This window comes from Choloepus didactylus, chromosome 21 (genome assembly GCF_015220235.1).
Source record: "Choloepus didactylus isolate mChoDid1 chromosome 21, mChoDid1.pri, whole genome shotgun sequence".
NCBI classification, from domain to species: Eukaryota; Metazoa; Chordata; class Mammalia; order Pilosa; family Megalonychidae; genus Choloepus; species Choloepus didactylus.
The window spans coordinates 15,847,525-15,870,034 of NC_051327.1; the positions used below are offsets into that span (position 1 = coordinate 15,847,525).

Here is a 22,510-nt window from a genome sequence, read left to right on the forward strand (position 1 = left end):
CAAAGGCACTAGAAATGTTGGAGAAGCTCTGAAAATACTGCTAGCGGGTGGTGGTATCAGGAAATCTTGTAGCATTTCTTTTACTTAAAAAACAAAACACAAAAGCTAGCATCTTTAGTGCTTAGTATGAGATGCCTTTTCCCTCTGGATTTCAGAGTTGCTCAGCCAAGCAGCCTGGGGAAGTAATTCTGGTATAATTCAAGTTTGAATTATTACTAATAAAGATATCGACTCTCCTTCTCCAAGGTAAAAAAGCTTTTGCTAACTTTCTGATCAGTCTCCTCTTCCGCCTCACCCTACACTTCTTTGCTCCCTATTTGCTACTCCAACAAAAAAGAAGTCAAGTAACAACTCTCCATTCTTTCCTTCCAAAGCTGAATTGCATGGCTTGCTCCCCAACTTTCTCATAGGTGACATATTTCTTTTAGTAGATTGACTGCAAATTGTACCTCACCTTTTGTAAACATGTTACTGATTCCCACCTCATGCCAAGAATTACGCATGTATCTCTGACGATAATGACTACAAAAATTCTTTTCTCACATAGTCTCTAACCTCAATAAACTTAGCAGAAGTCTAATTCCTGGTCACTGGCAGGCCATGCAATGTAATTTCACTATGAAGAGTATGGTCATTTATTGGATCTTGGCAAGGGAGGTTCTTCAAGTTGGAGTGGATCTACAAATTGCAGTCACTTTTTCTGACATTATGTAATGGCAAACAAAAAGAAAATGAAATAAATAAAATAAAGAAAATGAAACTCACACAGCTGAGACCGAGGTGCCTTAGTTCTTTTCTTTAAGCTATAAAGTCAGTGTAGGTGTTTGGATTACACCATAGGTCATTTTAAGAACAGGGTCTGTGTGAATCAAGGTTAAGGTTTAAATTTGCACTGCTCAATATGGTAGCTACGAGCCACATGTGGCAACAGCATTTGAACTGAGATGTACTCTAAAGTGTAAAATACAACCTGATTTTGAAATAAAAAATGAAAACGTATGAAAAAAGAAGCAAAATATCACAATAAAAATTTATTGATTATAAACTGGATAATATTGTTAATATATTAGGTTAAATCAAATACATGGTTGAAAGTCATTTCAGCTATTTCTTTTCCTTAATGTGGCTACTACTAGAAAATGTACAATTATATATGATTCATGGCTCTGATTTGTGACTCATGTTATTATTTTTATTGGGCAGCACAGGCCTAAATTAAAAGCTAAGTTTTCCAGACAATGCATATGTTAATACTGATAAATCAAGGAATGACTATATTGAGCTCCCACAAAAGATTTTTGGGAGGTAAAGGAAAGAGGGAGAATTTCTACAGCTTTCAAAAAAATTAAAAAAAGGTGTGAAAACCACTTATCCAAGCATTTTAAAAGGATTTCTCAACCATCTTACCTGGTGTATTCGTTCTTGGCTGAGTAACTTCAGTTGTACTGTGCGTCAGAAGTTCTGGTCTGTAAAAAACATGGTAGATATTAGTGAGTTAGGAACCCCTGAAGGCTGTCCCTGCACAGCTGTGCACTGCCCATTATTTTAAATGTGGTTCACCGAGTCTTCATTTGCAGTGAAGAAAATCAATTCTGGTGATTATAGTTTATTTAGCCTATAAAACTAGCAAAGATTCTACCACAAAATTTTTAAATTCAGATTTCCAAGTATAGGACATTTCCACACAGTTGCCCCCCAAGGCTTTTTAAATTTAATTGTACAAAACTGAACAAGGTCATTTTTCCCCCAAACCAGCTCAGCTTCCTGTTTCTAAATAGTCAGGTGAACTATTCCATAATACAGCCAGAAACATGAAAGTCCTAAACCATTCTGTTCCCTTATAACCACACACATCACCACCACACCCCCCCCACCTCCAATCAGTAAGCAAGTAGGATAAGATTTTGTACCTTCAGCTTTCCTTCAGCTAGTATTAAAGACAGGCCTTTTGTTCCCACTCCCTTCCTCAAATTACCCATTCTGTTATCCTTCCAACTCCAGCCAGAATAATCTTTCTAAAATGCAAATTCGATTTATTTTAAGAGGATTCTGCTTGAAAGCCTTTTAACGACTCCCACCGCATTTGCAGTACACAGGCTCTTCCTCTACATAGCTGCCATCAGTCTGTGCACACTCATTTCCAGCCCTGCCGTGCCCACACAGCACCGCTCGTTTCATGTGGAATGGTCTGGGTATATGGGCATTCAAGCACAGCCGACAGCTACCTTCCTTATATTATTTTCTTTATTTGCAAGACCTTTTCTCTACTCTGTATGCTTAACTGAGCAATCTCTACTTCCTACCCTTGCTTCCTTCCTTCCCCCAAAGTACCTAGCAACACTTTACTGCATTTATCTTTCTAGTAAGCATCCCAAGGATAGATATCCTGTTGGAGCCAATTTTATGCTCCTGTGCATGGTACTAAATAAATATTTGTTCAATAAACATGTAAACGAATCTAAATATAATGCCTTCAATTTAAGTAGAGAAGTCCTACTAGGAAAAAGCATAAGGACTATATTTATCAGGTTAGTCTTTTATTATTTATTTTTATTATAGCAGATGCAGATTTATATAAAAATCATGCAGAATGTAGAGAGTTCCCATATACCCACCTCTCACACTCACAGTTTTCCCTATTCAAGTTAATCTTTTCCTAGGGAACATAGTAAATTTGTTTCTGCAGATTATAATCCTACCTTTTAATAACAAACTTAATTCGATTGCCCACTTGAATGATTTTTTCCAGCCTTGGAATTCCATACCACGAGGGACTTCTAAAAGGAATGTTTTCTGGTAGACCTTCCACAAAGAGATCATTAGGATGTGCCTCAAATTTCTGGTAAGGTACAGCCTTGGCTTCAGTGCTCCCCAAGGCTTCAGCTGAATGAAATAAAAGCAATTCAGCAGACTAAGTTCCTGTTGAAATAATATTTTAGTATAATCCAAAGCAAGGTATATATCAAAACAAACAGGTACACTGTGCCAATTCAATTCATGAATTACTGGAAAAGACTGAAAATAACAATACTGGAGTTGCTTGTTTGAAGATAAACAGATGCATAAATGATCCATGATATAAAGCTACTTTTGGTGCATTCAGAACTGTATATCTGGGTTTCCTGATTCTAAGAGAATCTGAATAGATGTAAGTTAATAAAAGAACACATTTCTCAACATCCTTGGGAGAAAATCATGGCAGAAATTAAACAACCTGAACTAAATACTAATTTTCAAACATGTGGAGGCACCCTTTTCCTACTAAATATTTTATTAGCATAATAATACTTTCTTTGGCTACTGCACACTCACATATTTTAGCCTATACTTTCATCTGTACTGCAACAATCATAATAATATTCTTTACTCTTACCTGTTAAGTCCTCATGGGTGTGCCATTTTAAAAGGAAATAACTTTCTGCAATAAAGTCATGAAATGGGAAATAAAAGCAGAAAACAGAGTCTGCTTTAGATCAAAAGAGATGCAGTTGCACCCAAAGTTAATTCATGAACCTTATTTGGATCTTGATTCAATACTTAAAGAAACTAATCAGATGAATGTATAAACTTGATTAAGGACTTGGTATTAGGTGATACCAAGAAATTGTTAATTTCTTGGGCATGATGATATTGTTATGGCTATGTAAAAAAAAGTCCATGTTTTTCAGGGATGCAACTAAAGGAGTAAAATGACAAGATACCTGGGGTATGCTTTACAATATTTCTGGCAAGAGGAGAAAAAGAAGAAAACTGATAGATGAATAAAATGTGGTAAAAGTCTTAGTGATCACTGGGGGTTCATTATACTATTCTCTACAACTTTGAATAGGTATAAAATTTTAATTAAAGAATGTAAAAACAAAATTACAAATCTCTGCTTTGAAATCAAATCAAAACAGAACTCTACTAAGCGTTCAAACAATTTACACAATTACCAGTATATGGAATCCCCTTGCATTCTATATGATACATTTAAATATTTTGCAATGCAACCCTTTAAAAAAAGGGCAGCCATTGATAAAATATTTTGCATTTCTTTGATTATCAGACTGACCTTCCTAACAAATTTAGATCCTGTCTTAATTTCTTCCTTTGGGTCATTAGCCTCAAATATGGTGGGCTCAAATACAGGAACACATCAGAATATATGCTTGAAGAAACACACAATTTAAAAAATCATAGGTGTTAAAGAAATATTCCCACAGAGAATGGTAAAGGGTTAGCCGTTAAGTCACACTGAATAATACTAAATATAATTATTCTGTTAAATAGCAGAAAAAAATAATATAAATCTAATTCTAACAAACTTTCTAAAAAAGAAAAAAGAAAACTGTTGAGAGTTGAGAAGAGCATAAATTATAAACATGGGGAAGGCCCACTGCATCAGATATTCATGACACATTACTAATGAAGTCTCCCCCATTATAAAATAGCTCTCTCCCTTCCCTACTCCCCTTATTCTATTAATCTTTATCACAGAGCACCGAACATATATTAAATATTTACTTATTTACTATGCATCTTTCCTTACCAGAATGAAGATTCCATGGGGGCAAGGACGTCTGTCTTTTGCACTGCTGGTTTCTCATCACCAGGTGCTCAAAAATAGGTGCTAAATGGTGAAGTGACCATGCTGTGGGGAGTTATTCATGTTTCTTCAATAGCTGCAGTGCTGGTAAGTTTTAGGGACTCTAATAAGCTTTCCCTTTTCCCCTTCCAGGAACCCCAAAGAAAGCAGAAATTCTGCATTTTCTTACTCCCGAAAGTAGTCACATTCCCAATAACACCTAAAGTTATGAGCACTAATGAAAAGAGCCAAACTTTTACTGTTTATACTGTAACAGAAGCAATCTCATATTTGTTTTCTTAGCTCTCATATAATGTTAAAGTCATCAACAGCTTCCTTGTTCTGCCACATAAAAACCAATGAAGTGGTTTTCCCCTACAATTTCTTAATGTGGTTTCTTACATTGATTGATTTTCCTGTGTTGAACCACTCTTGCATACCTGGAATAAAACCCACTTGACCATGGTGTATAATTCTTTTTATGTGTTGCTGGATTTGGTTAACAAGTATTTTCTTGAGGATTTTGCATCTATAGTCATTGGAGACACTGGTGTGTAATCTTCTTGTGTCTTGATCTGGCTTTGGTATTAGGGTGACTTCATCTGGCTTCACAGAATGAATGAGGTGGTGTTCCCTCCTCTTCAATGTCCTGGAAGAGTGTGAGCAGGAGTGGTATTAATTCTTCTTGCAATGATTGGTAGAATTCACCTGTGAATCTAGGTCCTGAGCCTTTCTTCCTTGGGGGTTTTCAGTGACTGATTCGATCTCTGTAATAGTTTGTTGATGTCTTCTATTTGTTCGTGTGTTTCTAGGAAATTGTCCATTTCATCTAAGTTGTCTAATTTGTTGGCACACGGTTGTTCATAGTATCTTCTTATGATCATTTTTATTTCTGTGGGGTCAAGAGCAATGTCCCCTCCCATTTCTGATTTTTATTTATTTGCATCTTCTCTCTCTTCTTCTTTGTCAGTCTAGCTAAGGGTTTGTCAATTTTATTGATCTTCCCAAAGAACCAACTTTTGGTTTTGGTGAGTCTATTGTTTTTTTTCTCAATTTCATTTATTACTGGTGCTAATCTTTTTTATTTCTTTCCTTCTGTTTGCTTTTGGATTAGTTTGCTGTTCTTTTTCTTGTTCCACGAGATGTACAGTTCCGTCTTTGACATTAGCTCTCTTTTACAAAGCTCAATTATTCCTGATGTATTAAGTCTCAGGGAGTGAAACAGTAAAGAATAATTACAAAGACTCCATAAATAATACAAAATTAGTGACCTAAGTTTGTAGCTGCCACCTGAGTTGTATCTAAAAGCTGGTGTATGGATCTTAAACACCAGAGATGGAACAAGATTCATAACCAAGGGACTTAACTTTTCTTTGTGATAAAACTCAAATGGTTTGTTTTAGAAAATGTGGCTGCAGGAACTACAAAGGGCCCCGAGATCATCGTGATGCTCTGTTGGAGCCACACATGCGGCTCTCCCTGGCAGTGATCCTCATCTAGGATAGCTTGGTGCCACTTCTGGATGGAGTGCCTTCTGGACTTCCTTTGGTCTTCTCAGTTTTATGATTTAATGAGATCCAACGTGAGCTACATGACTGAAAGGCTCAGAGCTTTCTGATGGCTTAGAAGACACAACGACACTTAGACTCGTCCAGTAAATATTTGCTGAGTACCTGGCTCATGTACCCAGCCCGTTCCTGCCGGTAAACAAGACACGAAGTCAGGGCTGTCCTATCTATTATATCCTAATGGGAAGAGAAAGACAACCGAACAGCACTTTGAGGAAAATAAAAGGATGAGGAGATTGCGCATACCTGCTGGTTTGCAGTAGGTAAGGTACTCAATCAAGACCTCTCTGATGTGATGATATTTGAGATGTGAATAAAAAGGAAAGGTACATGAAGCTCTGAGGTAAGAGCATTCCAGAAACAAAAACTGTCACAGTGCAACAGTCACAAGGGGGTATGACTTTAGTGATTGTGGCCAGTAGAGAGTGATCAAAAAGAGAGGAACGAGGTGATAATTGTGAGAAAGGCAGGTTACTTTAGGCCAAATAAGAGAGTTTATTCCAAGTACAAAGGAAAGCTTTATAGACTTTCAACAGGAAAGTGATATGCTCCATTTTATGTGTTGAATAAATGAGTAACTCTTAGCTTTTTTGATTGGGCAACTAGGTAGAGTGCGAGGTTCCCACTGGGCAGAAAGGGAAAGGAAAATATGAATAACTGGACATGTTAATTTAGGAAATGTTAATTCTAAAATGGTATCCAATAGGTGAGTGGAAATCCAAGTATGGTGTTAAGGCAAGTTGCAGGGCTAGCACCTTAAATTTGGGAAATCACAATATAGACAATATATTTTTAAGTCATGGAATGGAGTGGAATTACCTGTGGAGAAAGCATAGTAAGAACACAGAAAGAGAGCTGAGGACTGAGCTCTAGATGAGCACTCCAAAATTTAAAGACTGATCCAGAGAGACTGAAAAGGAATAGCCAATGAGATAGGAAGAAAACCAGGAAAAGTGTGGTGGTTCCAGAAGATAAGAGAAAACATTTTTCTCAAGTCAATAAGGTTTGATATTTCCATAAAAGTAGTTTAAAAAAGAAGAAAGACAACATATTGAATGCTGCTGAGAAGTAGCATAAAAGCAGGAGAGAAAGAGCCACTTCTAGAAACAAAAGATACTGTGATATTAAACTGAAACTAAGCACTGTAAGTGTTGACTGTCACAAACGCAGCCAGCACGGCAGGCAGGAAACCGAAGCAGCGTGGGCCAAGGAGGAAGGCTCCAGGGGCACTTGCCCACACCCAGGGCCAGCACTGCCCAGCATGCAGCCAATGACCTAGCACTGCAGCTCTCCCCAACTGCAGAGTGTGCACACACACACAATTAAAAGGTCCAAAGATAAAAGGATTCCAAAACCCTACTTTGTATAAAAAAATCACTCAGTAAAGGACACATGGGGGTTCACTACATAATTCTCTCCTCTTTTCTATTGTTTTAACACTTTTCGAAACTATTCATATTTTTAAAAACGAAATCAAAAGAAAACTGGAGGTGAGTCATATTTATCTTATCCACTTTCTTAAAAGAAAACAAAATTTTAAAAATGTACCGTAATATAATTTAATTGGGGGAAAAAGACTTACCAAATTTTTTGCAGAAAAGCTGATCTACCATTTTTCTTAATTTAGTGATTCTGGCATACCACTCTTCCTTTACTGTAAGTGTAACAAATAACCAAATTTCCTCAATTTGGTAGTTTTAATAACATAGCTTATTAGACATGAGTATAAAATAGACAGTATTATTTTATACATCTAGCTTATTAAGACTATTGTTAAGAGTTCAGATTTCAGAATGTATCTACTAATAAAATAATGCTGCCAATGAGCAAAAAGAATAAGAACAAACCAAAAAACAACAAAATGAAACATTACCATTTAGGAGTAATTTTACAAAGGTATTCTAAAGTGTTACAATAAAGCTAAGAGAGTTAGGTTTAATCAAGAACAGTTAGCTGGCAATTTTTGCAATTAGAAATTTAGGGCTTTGATAGTGCTGACAATCCTTTCATTATGACTTTCATTTTACATCCAACCCCAAATCCCCTACACAGCAAAAATAAGAAAGAAAAAAATCATGTTTATATTTCTGTCAAAACACATCTAACAAATAAGTGACGATAACAGTGGTTACAAGCTCTAAGAAGTAAAAGATTTATGTATCAGTAATCTTGTGTTCTGAAATATATTATGTGATTGTTAAATTGAATAACACAGACTTAAATTATGGCAGATAGCATAAATTTCATATTGTTTCTTTTAGATCTGTCTGTGCAGAAATGTTGTAAGTGCAGTTTACATATAATGGACTATTAATAAGAAAATGAGTTTATTCTCCCCAGAGGGTATTAGTCAGAATGCTGACCAAGGGAATTTTCCTGTAATGGTGTATAATATTTGTACAGTTAAAGGCAAACTACTTCATGTGGAAGATAACATAAAGAAACTCGCAAAAGTCAATGTTCCTAAAGCAGTACGTAATTACTACACAAAAAGTTTTCATTTGACAGACAATTTAATGCAAGACTGGAGCCATACCTCCTGAAGCTGGTTTATCAAGCTGTAAATCTTCACGTGTTGAATTCAGAAGTTCATGCCTTAAAAGGCAAGAAAAAGTATTAAATATTTAGCACAACATATTTAGCAAGGGAATAGCCATTAGTACATATTTAATATGGAGTCATCAAGGCTAGTTTTAAAAAGAAAAATCAATCTAAGATTCTTGAAGACAGACTCTTCGGATTTCTACAGAGTAATAAACAAAATGGTAACTGCAAATTGGCTTATAAGGTACTTCACTGATCACAGATCCTCATAGCAAAAAAAAAAAAGCAAACTCTACAATCAGGGTGGCAAATTATTGAAATTTTAAATAACATCCCTTTGTCTTCTAATACATGCAAGGCCCTCTTTCTTCGACACACATAACTAGTAGTAAAATCCTAAATACTTCAATATTCGTATTTGCAGGACAATATACATGCAATCTTCATTTTTCTTAAAAAATAGTCCATAAGCATAATTTATAAATCACAGAATCTGCACAAACTAAACTTACATAACACATACCACCTATGTTTTGTGGTAACGGCATAACTTTATAGAGAGGGAAAAAAATCTCAGACAAGCATAACCATGTCCATCTTAAATACACTATCAGAGATACGTGAAAATGATACAGCCAATGGTATATATAGTATTTGACCAAGTTTACTGGGCTGTGAAATAAAATAGATATGGTAAAATCTTTACACGCATTCTTCTGATAAAACAATAGTTATTTTGTATCAAAACAACATAAACCTTTGGGACAAGTCCAAAGAGTCCATTCTTGCTAAATGTATTCCCATTCCTAATTGAATATATTGAAAAAAACCTTGAAATAGGATGTGCATACCACAAACTACCTTGTGATAAGATGACATAAATACTTAAGCATCCAAAAATGCACTGAAGTTTTATATATACTCTTTATTAACATTCACAAACATGAGCAAAACCCATAGTTTATTTTCTTTATTCTTTCTAAAAATTTTCAAAACTTTAAAAGAATATCAATTTAATAAAATGATAATACAAGAATTCCTTAAAAATGGAACTTATTAATATCAATGTATGTGTATTCTAAGAGGGAGGGGAGTCACACACATGAAGTGTGCAGGGATTTGCTCCTGGTACTTAGGTGCCTTCAGAACATACTACCGCCCAGTCAATTTCCTGGGACAACCAAATCTTTAAACTAAAATTTCTTTGAAAGAAAACATCTGTTAGCAACAACTTGCTCTGTGGAGGACAGCTCACCTATTATTTTGAGGTATCTTTTCAGTCCCTTTCTTCTTTAGTTAACTGTGATAAACAGGCGTACCGATAATAGAAAAAGTTTACTTGGCTGTGATGGTTGGTCAAAATGGAAGTTAATTTACCCATTTTCTCTATAGTCTAAGAACACTGCAACACTGTTGTTGAACACTTTTGCAAATGAGATGACTACTACCATTAGACCACTGTTACTCCATTTGCTATTCTTACCGCAAAGATATAGCATCCAAGTTTTTAAAATCAGTAATGATATGCACATGACACAAAAAGACTCACTCACTATAAAACGCTCTAAAATGAAATTCAGGTATTTCAGCAAAGTGAGCTCATCCCCACAGCCTAGGCAGAAGGTCAGAGTAGTTTACATCCATCACAGAGATGCCCTTCTCTTGTCTGAACCTGGTTTAAGAAGCATTTGACATAATTCTAACCAGAGAGAAGGAAGGAGCTATTTCCAGGGTTTCCATGTGCAAAGAGAAACATAGAAAGCCACTGTCTCTCTTGTCTGGATGTGAGGCCTTTAACTACTGCATCCAGCTTGCTACCAGCCTAAAGGAAATATCAGCACACGGAAGGCAAAGTCCAGATAATTTCAGTAGAGCCCCACAAGTTTAAATTATCCCATCTCCGACCCTCTTTACTACATGAGATAATGGGTATTTTATTATATAAAATATAGTTTACAACTATATTTTCTAATTCCCTAGCCATCTACGCTCCAAGCACTCCTTGCTACATATACCTTTAAAGTCAATACCAAGGAATTTACAATATCCTGCTAACCTGAGTTTTTCTTTTCATTCTTCTACAGTTGCATATACTTATTTTACAATCATATATTCTCACTTATGCTTTAAAAGTTTTAGACCTGAAAAAAAGATGATGACTTTGTACTTCTTTCTTTAGCACACAGAGCAGAAATACGCAAAAAAAATGAAAACTCTACACCCATCAGGTATGGAGAGGTGCCATGTTACAACAGCCAAATCTGGCAGAACTGGCATAGTCTTATACACAGACACATAAAAAAAACAGAAAGAAAAATATACACAAGTCAAATTTACCTTAAATTTACCCCTACTGGTTAATGAATATTTGCCAACAATTAAAAGGATGTAGTACTCAAGAACAAACATTAAGAGCTGAATAAGTATTTAAGACTCTTACTTCTTAATCACAAAACGAATCCTTTCCTTTGCAAGTAATATCCTCTCGAGGCGAGGAATTCCATAAGTAGAGGGCCGTCTAAAAGGAATTCCTTCAGGAAGTCCTTCTACATAAAGATCTTCAACATGTGACTGGAAAAGGGGATATGGGATCGTCACAGGACCTTTGGCTTTTATAGCTTGAGCTTTAGGATAAAAAGAGAAAAGGATCATCATTAAAAGATAAGGAGTTTAAACAGTTTGTAGAAAACAACTATGTATCACTCTAACTTTCCTAATTGTATCTTTGTTATTATAAGTGAATCAGAAGAAAAATAGTACAGATGAACTAAATGGAAAAAAATGCCAACGATGTCAATTATTTGTTTACCAAAATCTGCAATGAAATAATCCATTATTATTATTTTCTATTGAACTCTAAACCACCTAAGAAACCAGAAAAACATCAGCTAATAAATTTAAAGGACACAATGGACAATGAGTAGTATTTCTAAAATACAAAAATTAGTGCAATTATTACTGGTCTCATAAAAAAAATAACAGAATCAGATTTTCCTGAAGTACAAAAGTTCCAAGATCTATTGAACCAAAAGTAAAATAACTGAAAAAGACAAAGGAATGGGGATTCTTAACAATAAAATATAATGAATGAATTTGATGATTTTTAAAACAAAATGTCAAGAGAAAGAGCAGGATTCTCCTCTGTGAAAAACACTAAATAAAGGACAGAACGTGCTCCAGAACAGCAGTTCCAGGGTCCCACCACCTGAGCAAGGACTTCTACACCCACAGCGAGTGCCAACTTGGAGAAACCGAGAGGCTGTGCTCAAGACAGGTTGAGTGTCCAGCCTGGAATACCACTGAGCCAGCTGATGGTATGGAGGGAAGTAACCGTCCACACCCTGGGCACCCTCCAAAGTACTAGGTTCAGGGAATAACCCTTCACATACTTGCAACCGAGAGTTCCCGTGCCAGGGACAGAGTTGGCACAGGAAGACGACCACGGAAGGTGGTGGTTTTCCATGCCTGTTACAGCCATCTTTGCAGTCGATTGGTAGATGGCCTTTTGCGGCACCAGGGCCTAGACTTTGCTTTTGCCGGGGAGACAGCCTTTCGTGGCCCCAGGGACAGGACTCTGGAGTTGGCTGGGAGATAACTCTTCACAGTACAGCAGCCAGGAGCTTCCTTGAGGGAATTCGAGCTCTGGCGGGCTTTTGTCCATGTATACTCTTTCTCCACAGAGGCAGGAGGTGTGCACAGCCTAGAGGCAAGGGTGCTGCACCCAAGTGCCAGTAGCCCTCTCCCAATCCCAGGGACTCGTGAGTGCATGGCAGAGAGGAACAGTGGGCCATGTGAGCTAGAAGGTGAGATGTGAGCTCTGCAGCCCCAGATTACTCCACCCGCAGACCCAGGAATGGCCGGGATCACTGGGTCCTGGAGCATACTTCCTGCCAAACTGCACAGGGAATGCCAACCACCCGTAGGACTGACAGTCCTTAGAGCACATGGAAAACTGGTACATCAATTGAACTCCCATATGGTTTGGACTCCCACCCAGTACATAAACAAAGTTGAGAACTGGCTTAAGGGTAAAAGGTGGCTCGGGTGTGCCATCTAATGGTAGGTCAGGAAAGTGCACGCCACGAAGTTGTAGCTTTGTCAAATTATAGATAAATGCTCAAATAATTTTGCATACTCTAAAATAACCCTATGAAGATACAATGTCCAGAGGCCAAAAACAACAGAAAATTACAAAGTATATAAAGAAACTAGAAGATATGGAAAACCCAAACGTCCAAATGAAATACCCAGAAGAGACAGAGAACCTAGAGCAATTAATCAAAGAAGTACTCACAAACATTAAGATTATGGCTCAGGATATAAAGGACATGAAGACAACCCTAGAATAGCATAAGGAAGAATTTTCAAGAGTAAATTAAAAAAAACAACAGATCTTTATGGAAATAAAAGAGACTCTTGATCAAATTAAAAATATTTTTGATGCGCTCACAGACATTGGGGACTCACGGTTTGATGGGCCGAGCCCTCTACCAGGGGACTTGCCCTTGGGAAGACTGCTGCTGCAAAGGAGAAGCTAGGCCTCCCTATAATTGTGCCTAAGAGTCTTCTCCTGAATGCCTCTTGGTTGCTCAGATGTGGCCCTCTCTTTCTAGCTAAGCCAACTTGGCAGGTGAAATCACTGCCCTCCCTACTACGTGGGATCTGACACCCAGGGAAGTAAATCTCCCTGTCAACGTGAAATATGACTCCCAGGGAGGAATCTAGACCTGGCATCGTGGGATGGAGAACATCTTCTTGATCAAAGGGGGGATGTGAAAGGGAATGAAATAAGCTTCAGTGGCAGAAAGATTCCAAAAGGAGCCAAGAGTTCAATATGGTGGGCACTCTTACACACAATATAGATAACCCTTTTTAGATTCTAATGAATCGGAATAGCTAGCAGTAAATACCTGAAACTATCAAACTACAACCCAGAACTCCTGAATCTTGAAGACGATTGTATAACAATGTAGCTTATGAGGGGTGACAATGGGATTGGGAAAGCCATATGGACCAAACTCTCCTTTGTCTAGTTTATGGATGGATGAGTAGAAAAATGGGGGAAGGAAAAAAACAAACAAAGGCACCCAGTGTTCTTTTTTACTTTAATTGTTCTTTTTCACTTTCATTTTTATTCTTATTATTTTTGTGTGTATGGTAATAAAAATGTTCAAAAATTAATTTTGGTGATGAACACACAACTATATAATGGTACTGTGAACAACTGAACGTATGCTTTGTACGACTGCATGTTATGTGAATATATCTCAATAAAATTGAATTAAAAAAATATTCTTGAGACACATAACACTAGATTTGAAGAGGTAATCGACCAAATTAGCAAACCTGAAGATGGGGTGATGGAAAGTGAAATCACAAAAGAACAAATGGTGAAAAAATTTGAAAAATTTGAATGGTTCTCAGGGAAATGATGGCAATATGAAGAACACAAATATAAAAATTATCGGGGTCCCAGAAGGGGAAGAGAAAAGGGCAAGGAAGAGTATTAGAAGACATTGTTGGGGAAAATTTCCCAACTCTCCTATGACATAAATATGCAAATCAAAGATGCCCAACAAACTTCAAATAGAATAAATCCAAATAAACCCACCCTGAGACATCCTGATCAGACTATCAAATGCTGAAGAGAAGGAAAGTTCTGACAGCAACAAGAAAGAATCAATTCACCACATACAAGGGAAACAATGTAAGACTGAGGACTGACGATTCAGCAGCCACCATGGAGGCGAGAAGACAGAGTGGTATGATATATTTTAAAATGCTGAAACAGAAAAATTGCCAGGTAACAATTCTTTACCCAGCAAAGCTCTCCTTCAAAATTGAAGGACAGCTTAAAAATCTCACAGACAAACAATGGGAGAATTTGTTAACAAGAGATCTGCCCTACAATAACTACTAAGGGAAGCTCTACCAGCTGAGAAAAAAAGGAAGGAGAGAGAGGTCTGGAGAAGGGCATAGAACTGAAGAGTCTTGGTAAGGGCACCTTAAAGGAAATAAAAAGAGGGAGTAAAAACAGATCTGACAAATAAAAAACAAAGGACAAGATGGCTGATTCAAGAACAGCCTTCACAGTAATTACACTGAATATGAATGGATTCAACTCCCCAATTAAAAGATATAGATTGGCAGAATGGATTAAAAAATATGATCCATCAATATGTTATTTACAAGAAACTCATCTTAGACCTAGTGACACAAAGAAATTGAAAGTGAAGGGATGGAAAAAAACATTCCATGCAAGCTACAGCCAAAAGAAAGCAAGTGAGCAGGGGAAGCAATGCTAATTTGAGATAAAATAGACTTCAAATCCAAGGATGTTATAAAAGACAAAGGACACGACATACCAATAAAAGGGACTATTCACCAAGAAGAAATAACAATCGTAAGTGTTTATGCACCCAATCAAGGCTCTCCAAAGTATATGAGACAAATAATTGGCAAAACTGAAGGAAGCAACAGATGTTTCCACAATAATTGTGGGAGACTTCAATAGACACTCTTTCCTATAGACAGATTCAAGACCAATTCAAGACCAATAAGGAAACTGAGAACTCACTGTCATAAACGAATTAGACTTAACAGATATATATAGAATGTTAAGTCCCAAATTACCAAGATATACATTCTTCTCTAGTGCTCATAGAAATTTCTCCAGGATAGATCATATGTTGGGGCCTAAAACAAGCCTCAATAAATTTAAAAAGATTAAAGTTATTCAAAACATATCCTCTGACCACAATGGAATACAACTAGAAGTTAATAAAGAACCAGAACACTCACAAATATCTGGAATTTAAACAACACACTCCTAAACAATCAGTGGGTCAAAGAAGAAATTTCAAGAGAAATTGCTAAATATCTAGAGACAAATGAAAATGAGAACACAGCATACCAAAATTCATGGAATGCACAAAGACAGCATTGAGAAGGAAATTTATAGCTCTAAATGCATACATTAAAAAGGAAGAAAGCACTAACAGAACAATTGAAGAAGCTGGAAAATGATCAGCAAACTAATCCTAAAGCAAGTAGAAGAAAATAACAAGGATTAAGGCAGAAATAAATGATATGGGAAACAAAAAAACAACAGAGAGATAAATAAAACCAAAAGTTTATTCTTTGAGAAGATCAACAAGATTGACAAACCCTTAGCTAGATTGAAAAGTCAAAAAGAGAGAAGAACCAAATACACAATATAATAAACAAGAGGGGCTACTATAGATCCTGAAGAAATCAAGGATATCATAAGAGGATACTATTAACAACTCTATGCCAACAAACTAGATAATTTAGAGGAAATGGATAATTTCCTGGAAATACACGAACAACCTAGACTAAATAAAGAAGAAATAGAAGAACTCAACAAACCAATCACAAGTAAAGAGATCCAATCAGTTATCAAAAAGCTTCTTACAAATAAAACCCAGGCCCAGATGGCCTCACAGGGAACTTCTACCAAACTTTCCAAAAAGAACTGACACCATTCCTACTTAAACTCTTTCAAAAAAATCGAAGAAAATGGAAAACTACCTAACTCGTTTTATGAAGCCAACACTGCTCTAATATCAATAAAACTGAATTAAAAAAAAAAAAGCTAAGTAAATTAAGTTAATTCTTCTCACACAATAAAGTTTTGCTCAGTAATCCTCTTATCCCCCCACCCCCCAAAAAAGAGGGGTAAGGCAAAATGATATCATTGCTGAACCCAGATGAAAGGTACCTGGGAAGGTACCTCTGCAGTCTCTGATTTTGTTTTGTGTTTGTTTTTGTTGGAAACTTTCATAACACAAAAGTCTTTAAAAAGCATCAGTTCAGTTCAGCAACAACACAAGCATATTTATAATTAATAAAAATTTAGCAGTCCACTTCATTAAGGTGGCAGAGTAAGACGCCTCAGGACTCTGACCCCTCACAAAAGCTTTGAACAACAGCAAGAACGAATGGAATCATCTTTCTGAAAGCCCCAGAAAGTAGTAAAAGGAGTGCAGGAACAAGGCAACTGCTCAATCAAGAAAGTCTGGCCTTCAAGTAGAGAAGGTGCTGCTGTGGGAGCAGACCCATCACGCTGCCTGGGGCAAGGGACTGCTGGCTATAGGACATGCAGGGCAGTACAGTGCATGCCCCACCAACCTGAGAGGAATGACTCCTGGGAAAAAGAGACTCGTATCCAAGTGCATGGGGGAATTCCGAGGGCCACCACACTTGGCCAAGACAATAGGCGTGCAGGAAAAGGGTCAGGGAGGGCCCCACCATATTGGCCTGCAGGTAAAGGGAAAGGTATTTTCTTTTATTCCTACATCCCCCACTCCCTCTTTTTTTTATAGTTTTGGCAGTCAAGGAAAGTTGTCATAACGCTAGAGCTGGATACAAGCTAGTGGAACGAAAACCCTGGAGTCTAAATTTGAGCGATGACACGCGAAAACATTATGACCAGATTTCAACAAAACATTAAAAAACACACAAAGAAATGAGAAGTGATGGCCGAGGCAAAGAAGATTAAAGCTTTAGAAATCATCAATGAGAAGGACAGACCAAGTTTATAAAAAGGGTCCTAAATATACTCAAAAGCTCAAGGACAACATGGACAAAGAACTAAAGGAAATCAGCAAAAACAGAGACATACACAAAGAGAATATCAATAGAGAGATGGAAATTATGGAAGAAAATAACCCAAAACAAAAGAGCTGAAGATCACAGTAACAGAAATTAAAAATTCTCTAGAATTGAGATGGGTGCTGGCAGAAGAAAGATTCAGTGAACTTGAAGATAAGACAACTGAAATCATCCAATCTGAGGAGCAGAAAAACAGTAAAGAAGAAGGAAAGTGAACAGAGCCTGAGGAACCTGCTGATCCCTGAAGTGTACCAATATATGCACTGTGGGAAGCCCAGAAGGAGAAGACAGAAGGGGACACAGAGAACATTCAAAGAAATAATGACTGAAAACTTCCCAAATTAAACATAAGCCACGAATATCCACATCCAAGATACTCAACAAACAGGATAAACACAAATATGCCCACTGTGCACCATGTTATAATCAAAATGTTGAATGCCAAAGATAAAGAGAGAATTCTGAAAGCCGCAAGAGAAGAAACAGGTCACATACAAGACAGCCTCGGTAAGATTAAATGGTGATTTCTTATTGGAAACCATGGAGACAAGTCAGCAGGGGAATGACATATTTAAAGTACTGACAGCAAAAAATTGCCACCCCAAAATTCTATATCCGGCACACAGATGTTCAAAAATGAGCAAGAGATTACGACATTCCTGGAGAAACAAAAGCTGAAGGAGTTCGACCCACTAGACCAGCCCTACAAGAGATTCTCTTAAGAGTTCTGCAGGTTGAAAGGAAAGAACAATAGACAATAGACCAAAGTTGTATTAAGAAATAAAGATATCCTACAGAATACAAAAGGCAAATGCATAAGATGTAATGATAAAGCAATGGTTTTGGACTCAATGTTTAAATATGTAATTTGTGACAAGAACTACACAAAGGTGGGGGGCAAGGGTGTACAGGAACATAGTTAATGTATGCTATTAAACTAAGCTGGCAAATCAGAGTGTTACAGATTTAGGATGCTAAATTTAAGCCGCACAGTAATTACAAAGAAAATAAACTCATAGAACAGAAAGTAAGACTACAGGTTATGTGGCATGGGGGGAAGGGGCAATGGGAAGTTAATGCATGGGGTTTCTGTTTGGGTTGAAAGGAAAGTTACAGACATGTATGTTGGTAAGGGTACTGCAAATTGTGAATGTTATACATCTCACTGAATGGTATGCTTAGGAGCAGTTGTGATGGGAAGATTTCTTTCCATAGTAACCAGGAACAAAGAATATTTGGACAAACACTATGAATGAGCTTACAAGGGAGAGCTCTAAAAATAAGGTTCAATTCATTAGAAGAAATGGACTTGTTCCGAATATTATTTGCCAATGATCAACAGTAACTCACTGATAAAAAGCTTATAGATAGGTAAAGTATTAAAATAATTTTTTAGTTTAGACATACCGTATTTTCTTTCAAACAACTCTTCAACTTGCTTACGTAGGTCAGTAATTCGAGCATTCCATTTCTCTGGAAATGAAGAGTTAATTCTCAATAAGAAATCCCTATTTAGAGGCACTAATATGTTGAGATGAGTCAACATCTACTGACTTGTTTTCTCCATAACACATTCAAATCTTTAATAGTACATCTCCGTGTATATAATTTTACTGCTTTCCTATGACCCTTCCCCTCTTCTGTATTTCTTAAAATTGCTTCAATGGAAGATTATAAAGGGTAATTGAAAGTTTATTTTCAAAACACTTCATACTGAATGCCTCTCTTTAACCTTGTAATTCCTAAAAAGCAGGAGAGCAGAAAGGACCAGTCCAATTAAGCACTACAAAATGGAGGCAAAAAGAGAGAGGTCTCTGGGATTATCCAGAAACTTCCTAACACACATCTTAGTTGCATGGAAACAGAAATAAGGCTATACTCGAAGAGGGCTGAAGAATAGAAACATACATAAACTAGGGTTATACACAAACTCAATTTATATTTCTCATCTTGTTTATGTCGAAGATAAGTTGGAAAATTAAAAATACTATTTTCAAAACGTATACAAGCTATATGATCTATTCAAAATATGGATCACAAACATAATTTGCCACTAATATTTTATTTATTCTCTTTAAACTGGGATGCATCATCCACTGGGGACTAACAAATTAATTAGCAGCTGGTATTTACAAAAAACAAAATAAATCAAGATGTTAAATATTTCTAAATAAACATTTTAAAGCTAACAAAAAGAACTGAAGTACTAAGACATTAACACTGATTTAGAGGCTACTAATTGCAATTAATGTCTTATGTTGTAAACCTGAACTATGTTTAAACAATGCCTGTGATGTTACTCCAAGCTGCTTGTGGCTTTTCCAAATAACAGATTATAAATATGCAGTAATCCATTTGAAAGCAAAAAATGAATGGTCTAACTTTTATCAGTAACAGAAAGGATTCAGAAGAAATTGGAGAAAAAGGTTGTGTGTTCAATTTAGAACTTACCAAAGTTGAACTCCCTCACTTTTCGTTTTCCAGCATTGGCAGGTTCAGTCACCGGTGGCTGTGGTGGCTCACTGCTGCTCTTTGGTCTCTTGGTGGGTGGAGAATAATCGTCATCTTGAAAGAGAAAACTGCCATTACTGAAGGTATAGTCTAGTTCGTTAAGGGCACCACCTGTTAAATTCTCAACATTGAAAAGGCATGAGTTCTTTGGGATATCAACTTTGTATTTTCATTTTCACCTTTTTTTTTTTTAAAGTTACATTTGTGATTTCTCTATTCTTTTTGGATGAATTCTAGGGGATACTGCTCCTTTTCCTCTGACTTTGCTTCATTTATTAAAATTTGCTTAAATTGAAACAGGACTTTAGTAATTTCGCCTTCTCTCTATGCTAATGGTCATAACTTTCATATTTCAAAATAGAATTATTCTATTTAAGCCTTTCAAGAAAAATGTTTTAGTGGACAAAGCCACCTAAAACTAGAAAAATATATAAGAAAGGGGGAGAGAATAATAAATTTTGAATGTCAAAAGTATTTAACACACACAAAATTCAAGCATACTTTAAAAAGGAAATTAGATAACAGTTTCTAACACATTTAACAAACAAAAACCTTACAGGGTTAAAGAAAGAAGGCTACACTATTTTTGAAACAAATAACACCGATTCCATCAATAGGAAGGATCTGTAACAAATTAGTTTTACAACGTACAGAATATAGACAACAAGAAATTTTTGAGTTAATACTAACTTCTTTGAGGCTATGTCTGCAACTCAACTTTGCTATTATTTTTCATTTTAACTAGTGTTAGAATTAAGGACATTTGGAGCAAATAAGAAAAGCTATCATTGTCCCTTCTTGTCCCTGAAAATGTCAGGTGGCACACTACAAACATCTCTGATCCAATACCATCTATAAGCTACTGAAAACATTATTTTGAGAAATCTGTATTTAAAAATAAAAACAGTATATGGAAGACAACCACATTTAGGTCATTTGAATTACTTTACTAGATAAAATAATTACTGTTTGAAAAACAATAGCAGTAACCATAAGATATCACTCAAAAATAATAAGATACCCTTTTATATGGGTATAATCATCATCCTCATCTTAACGCTAACGAAACACTGCCAGAGCTACATGTGATTTGACAATATAATGTCACTAGAAAGTGCCGCCAAGATTAGACTTAGGAGCTAATTCTTCCCACTAGTATACTATGCTGTCTGTCACAAAGATAACAAGAAACCCAAATGTGACCTGAGGCAGCACTGATTGCAAATTTTATATAATTTGAATTAAAATGGGAATGAGGCCTAAAATAATTGCGTTTCTTTTCCACATTGGTGTCAGACATTGTTGCCCTGTGCACTGTCCTTGGGTTCTTCCTATAATGGTAACAGACCTAAATAACCTGAATGGATGGACTAACTGCCTTAACCTAACCAACAGGAGAAAATGGTACCAGGTCAACTCACAGGAGGACCTATTTATGTGCCTGGAAAGAAAAAACTGCTACTTTAGGGGATAATGTTTCAGGAAAAAAAATTATCATATTAACAACTTACAATACTGTAAAATCTTTGATGGGTTGAATGTCACAGTAGAAACCCATGTTCAAATCCAGGGGAAAAAAAAAAAACAACTGATAGAAAACAGTGAGAAAACTGATAAACTCACAGTAAAATAAAGCTTGATTATGTCATGTGAATGGATGATTAATGAATTACTACAAGACTAAATAAGGTTCAAACCTAAGTAGATACATTTTGGAAAACATATTAGGCATCATTAATATGTTTGTCCTTCAATTCTGAAAACACATATTTTAAAAAAACTTCTCTTCAAACTACCAAGGAGATTTTTAGAAGCCAACAAGTATTTTTATGCTTGCTTCGAAGGAGTAAAACAAAATATACTCTTGTCATCTATGAATATTGTCAAAGCATAAATAAATGCTTAATATTAAAATTTTCCTTATAAACATTACACAATGACACTGAATACAAAAGTATTTTCCCTACAGATTAATGTAGCCTACTTTCATCCCTGTTGATCACCATTTACTGTCTATTACTGGAATTACATAAAATGAAAAAGAAAATATAGCTGTAGGATGGTAACGAAGAATAACTAAGGTTCATTATATTAATCTCAGTTATAAGATTGAAATTGAGGCCAAGGAAAAGGGCAAGACAGCTTTTCTTTAGTGCTAAGACCGCACTTCTTCTATCAAACTTATTTTAGAACAAAGTAATAATATTAAAGTATTTTATAAAGGAAAACTATGTGACCATTAATAGGAGAGTATTTTCACAATGTAACAACAAAAACTGACAATGATTAAGAAAACAGACATCACATTTCCTTTCCAATGGCAAATAATGAATTCCAATCTACTAAACATCAACAAATACAGAAAGGAACTATTTATGGCAATAAAACATAACACCACACATTCTGTTAAAGAAACAACATTCCCCCTGTATTAGTTTAACAAATACGCATGTGTTTTAAGACAGGATATGGAAAGAACAGTTATAAACTTAACCACAACCTCAATTTTTTTTTCTCCATTATCTCTTTGCCGCGAAAAACTAATTGTTCTGAGAAAGTGTGGAAAAGATGTATTACTCCTAACCTAAAAACCCAAGGATTAAAATTACCTACTCTTCTGAACCATAAAATATCAAGTAAATCTTCAAGCCTTTATCTCTAACCATCAGATCCTGTGTTTACCATG

The 22,510-nt window shown here is 36.1% G+C and overlaps 1 protein-coding gene across 7 annotated transcripts in view; it reads right to left on the bottom strand.

The window, feature by feature from the left end:
• Positions 1-22,510, bottom strand: part of GTF2I (general transcription factor IIi) — a 100,796-nt gene that overhangs the window by 18,876 nt on the left and 59,410 nt on the right. For all 7 annotated transcript variants that reach the window (XM_037813518.1, XM_037813517.1, XM_037813514.1 and 4 more), the window contains 7 exons: positions 19,765-19,878; positions 18,721-18,786; positions 11,120-11,303; positions 8,672-8,730; positions 7,718-7,789; positions 2,700-2,883; positions 1,408-1,466 (listed from right to left, as the gene is read on the bottom strand). In XM_037813518.1, the coding sequence (XP_037669446.1) occupies positions 1,408-1,466; positions 2,700-2,883; positions 7,718-7,789; positions 8,672-8,730; positions 11,120-11,303; positions 18,721-18,786; positions 19,765-19,878 (738 nt within the window). The remainder of the gene's footprint in view (positions 1-1,407; positions 1,467-2,699; positions 2,884-7,717; positions 7,790-8,671; positions 8,731-11,119; positions 11,304-18,720; positions 18,787-19,764; positions 19,879-22,510) is intronic.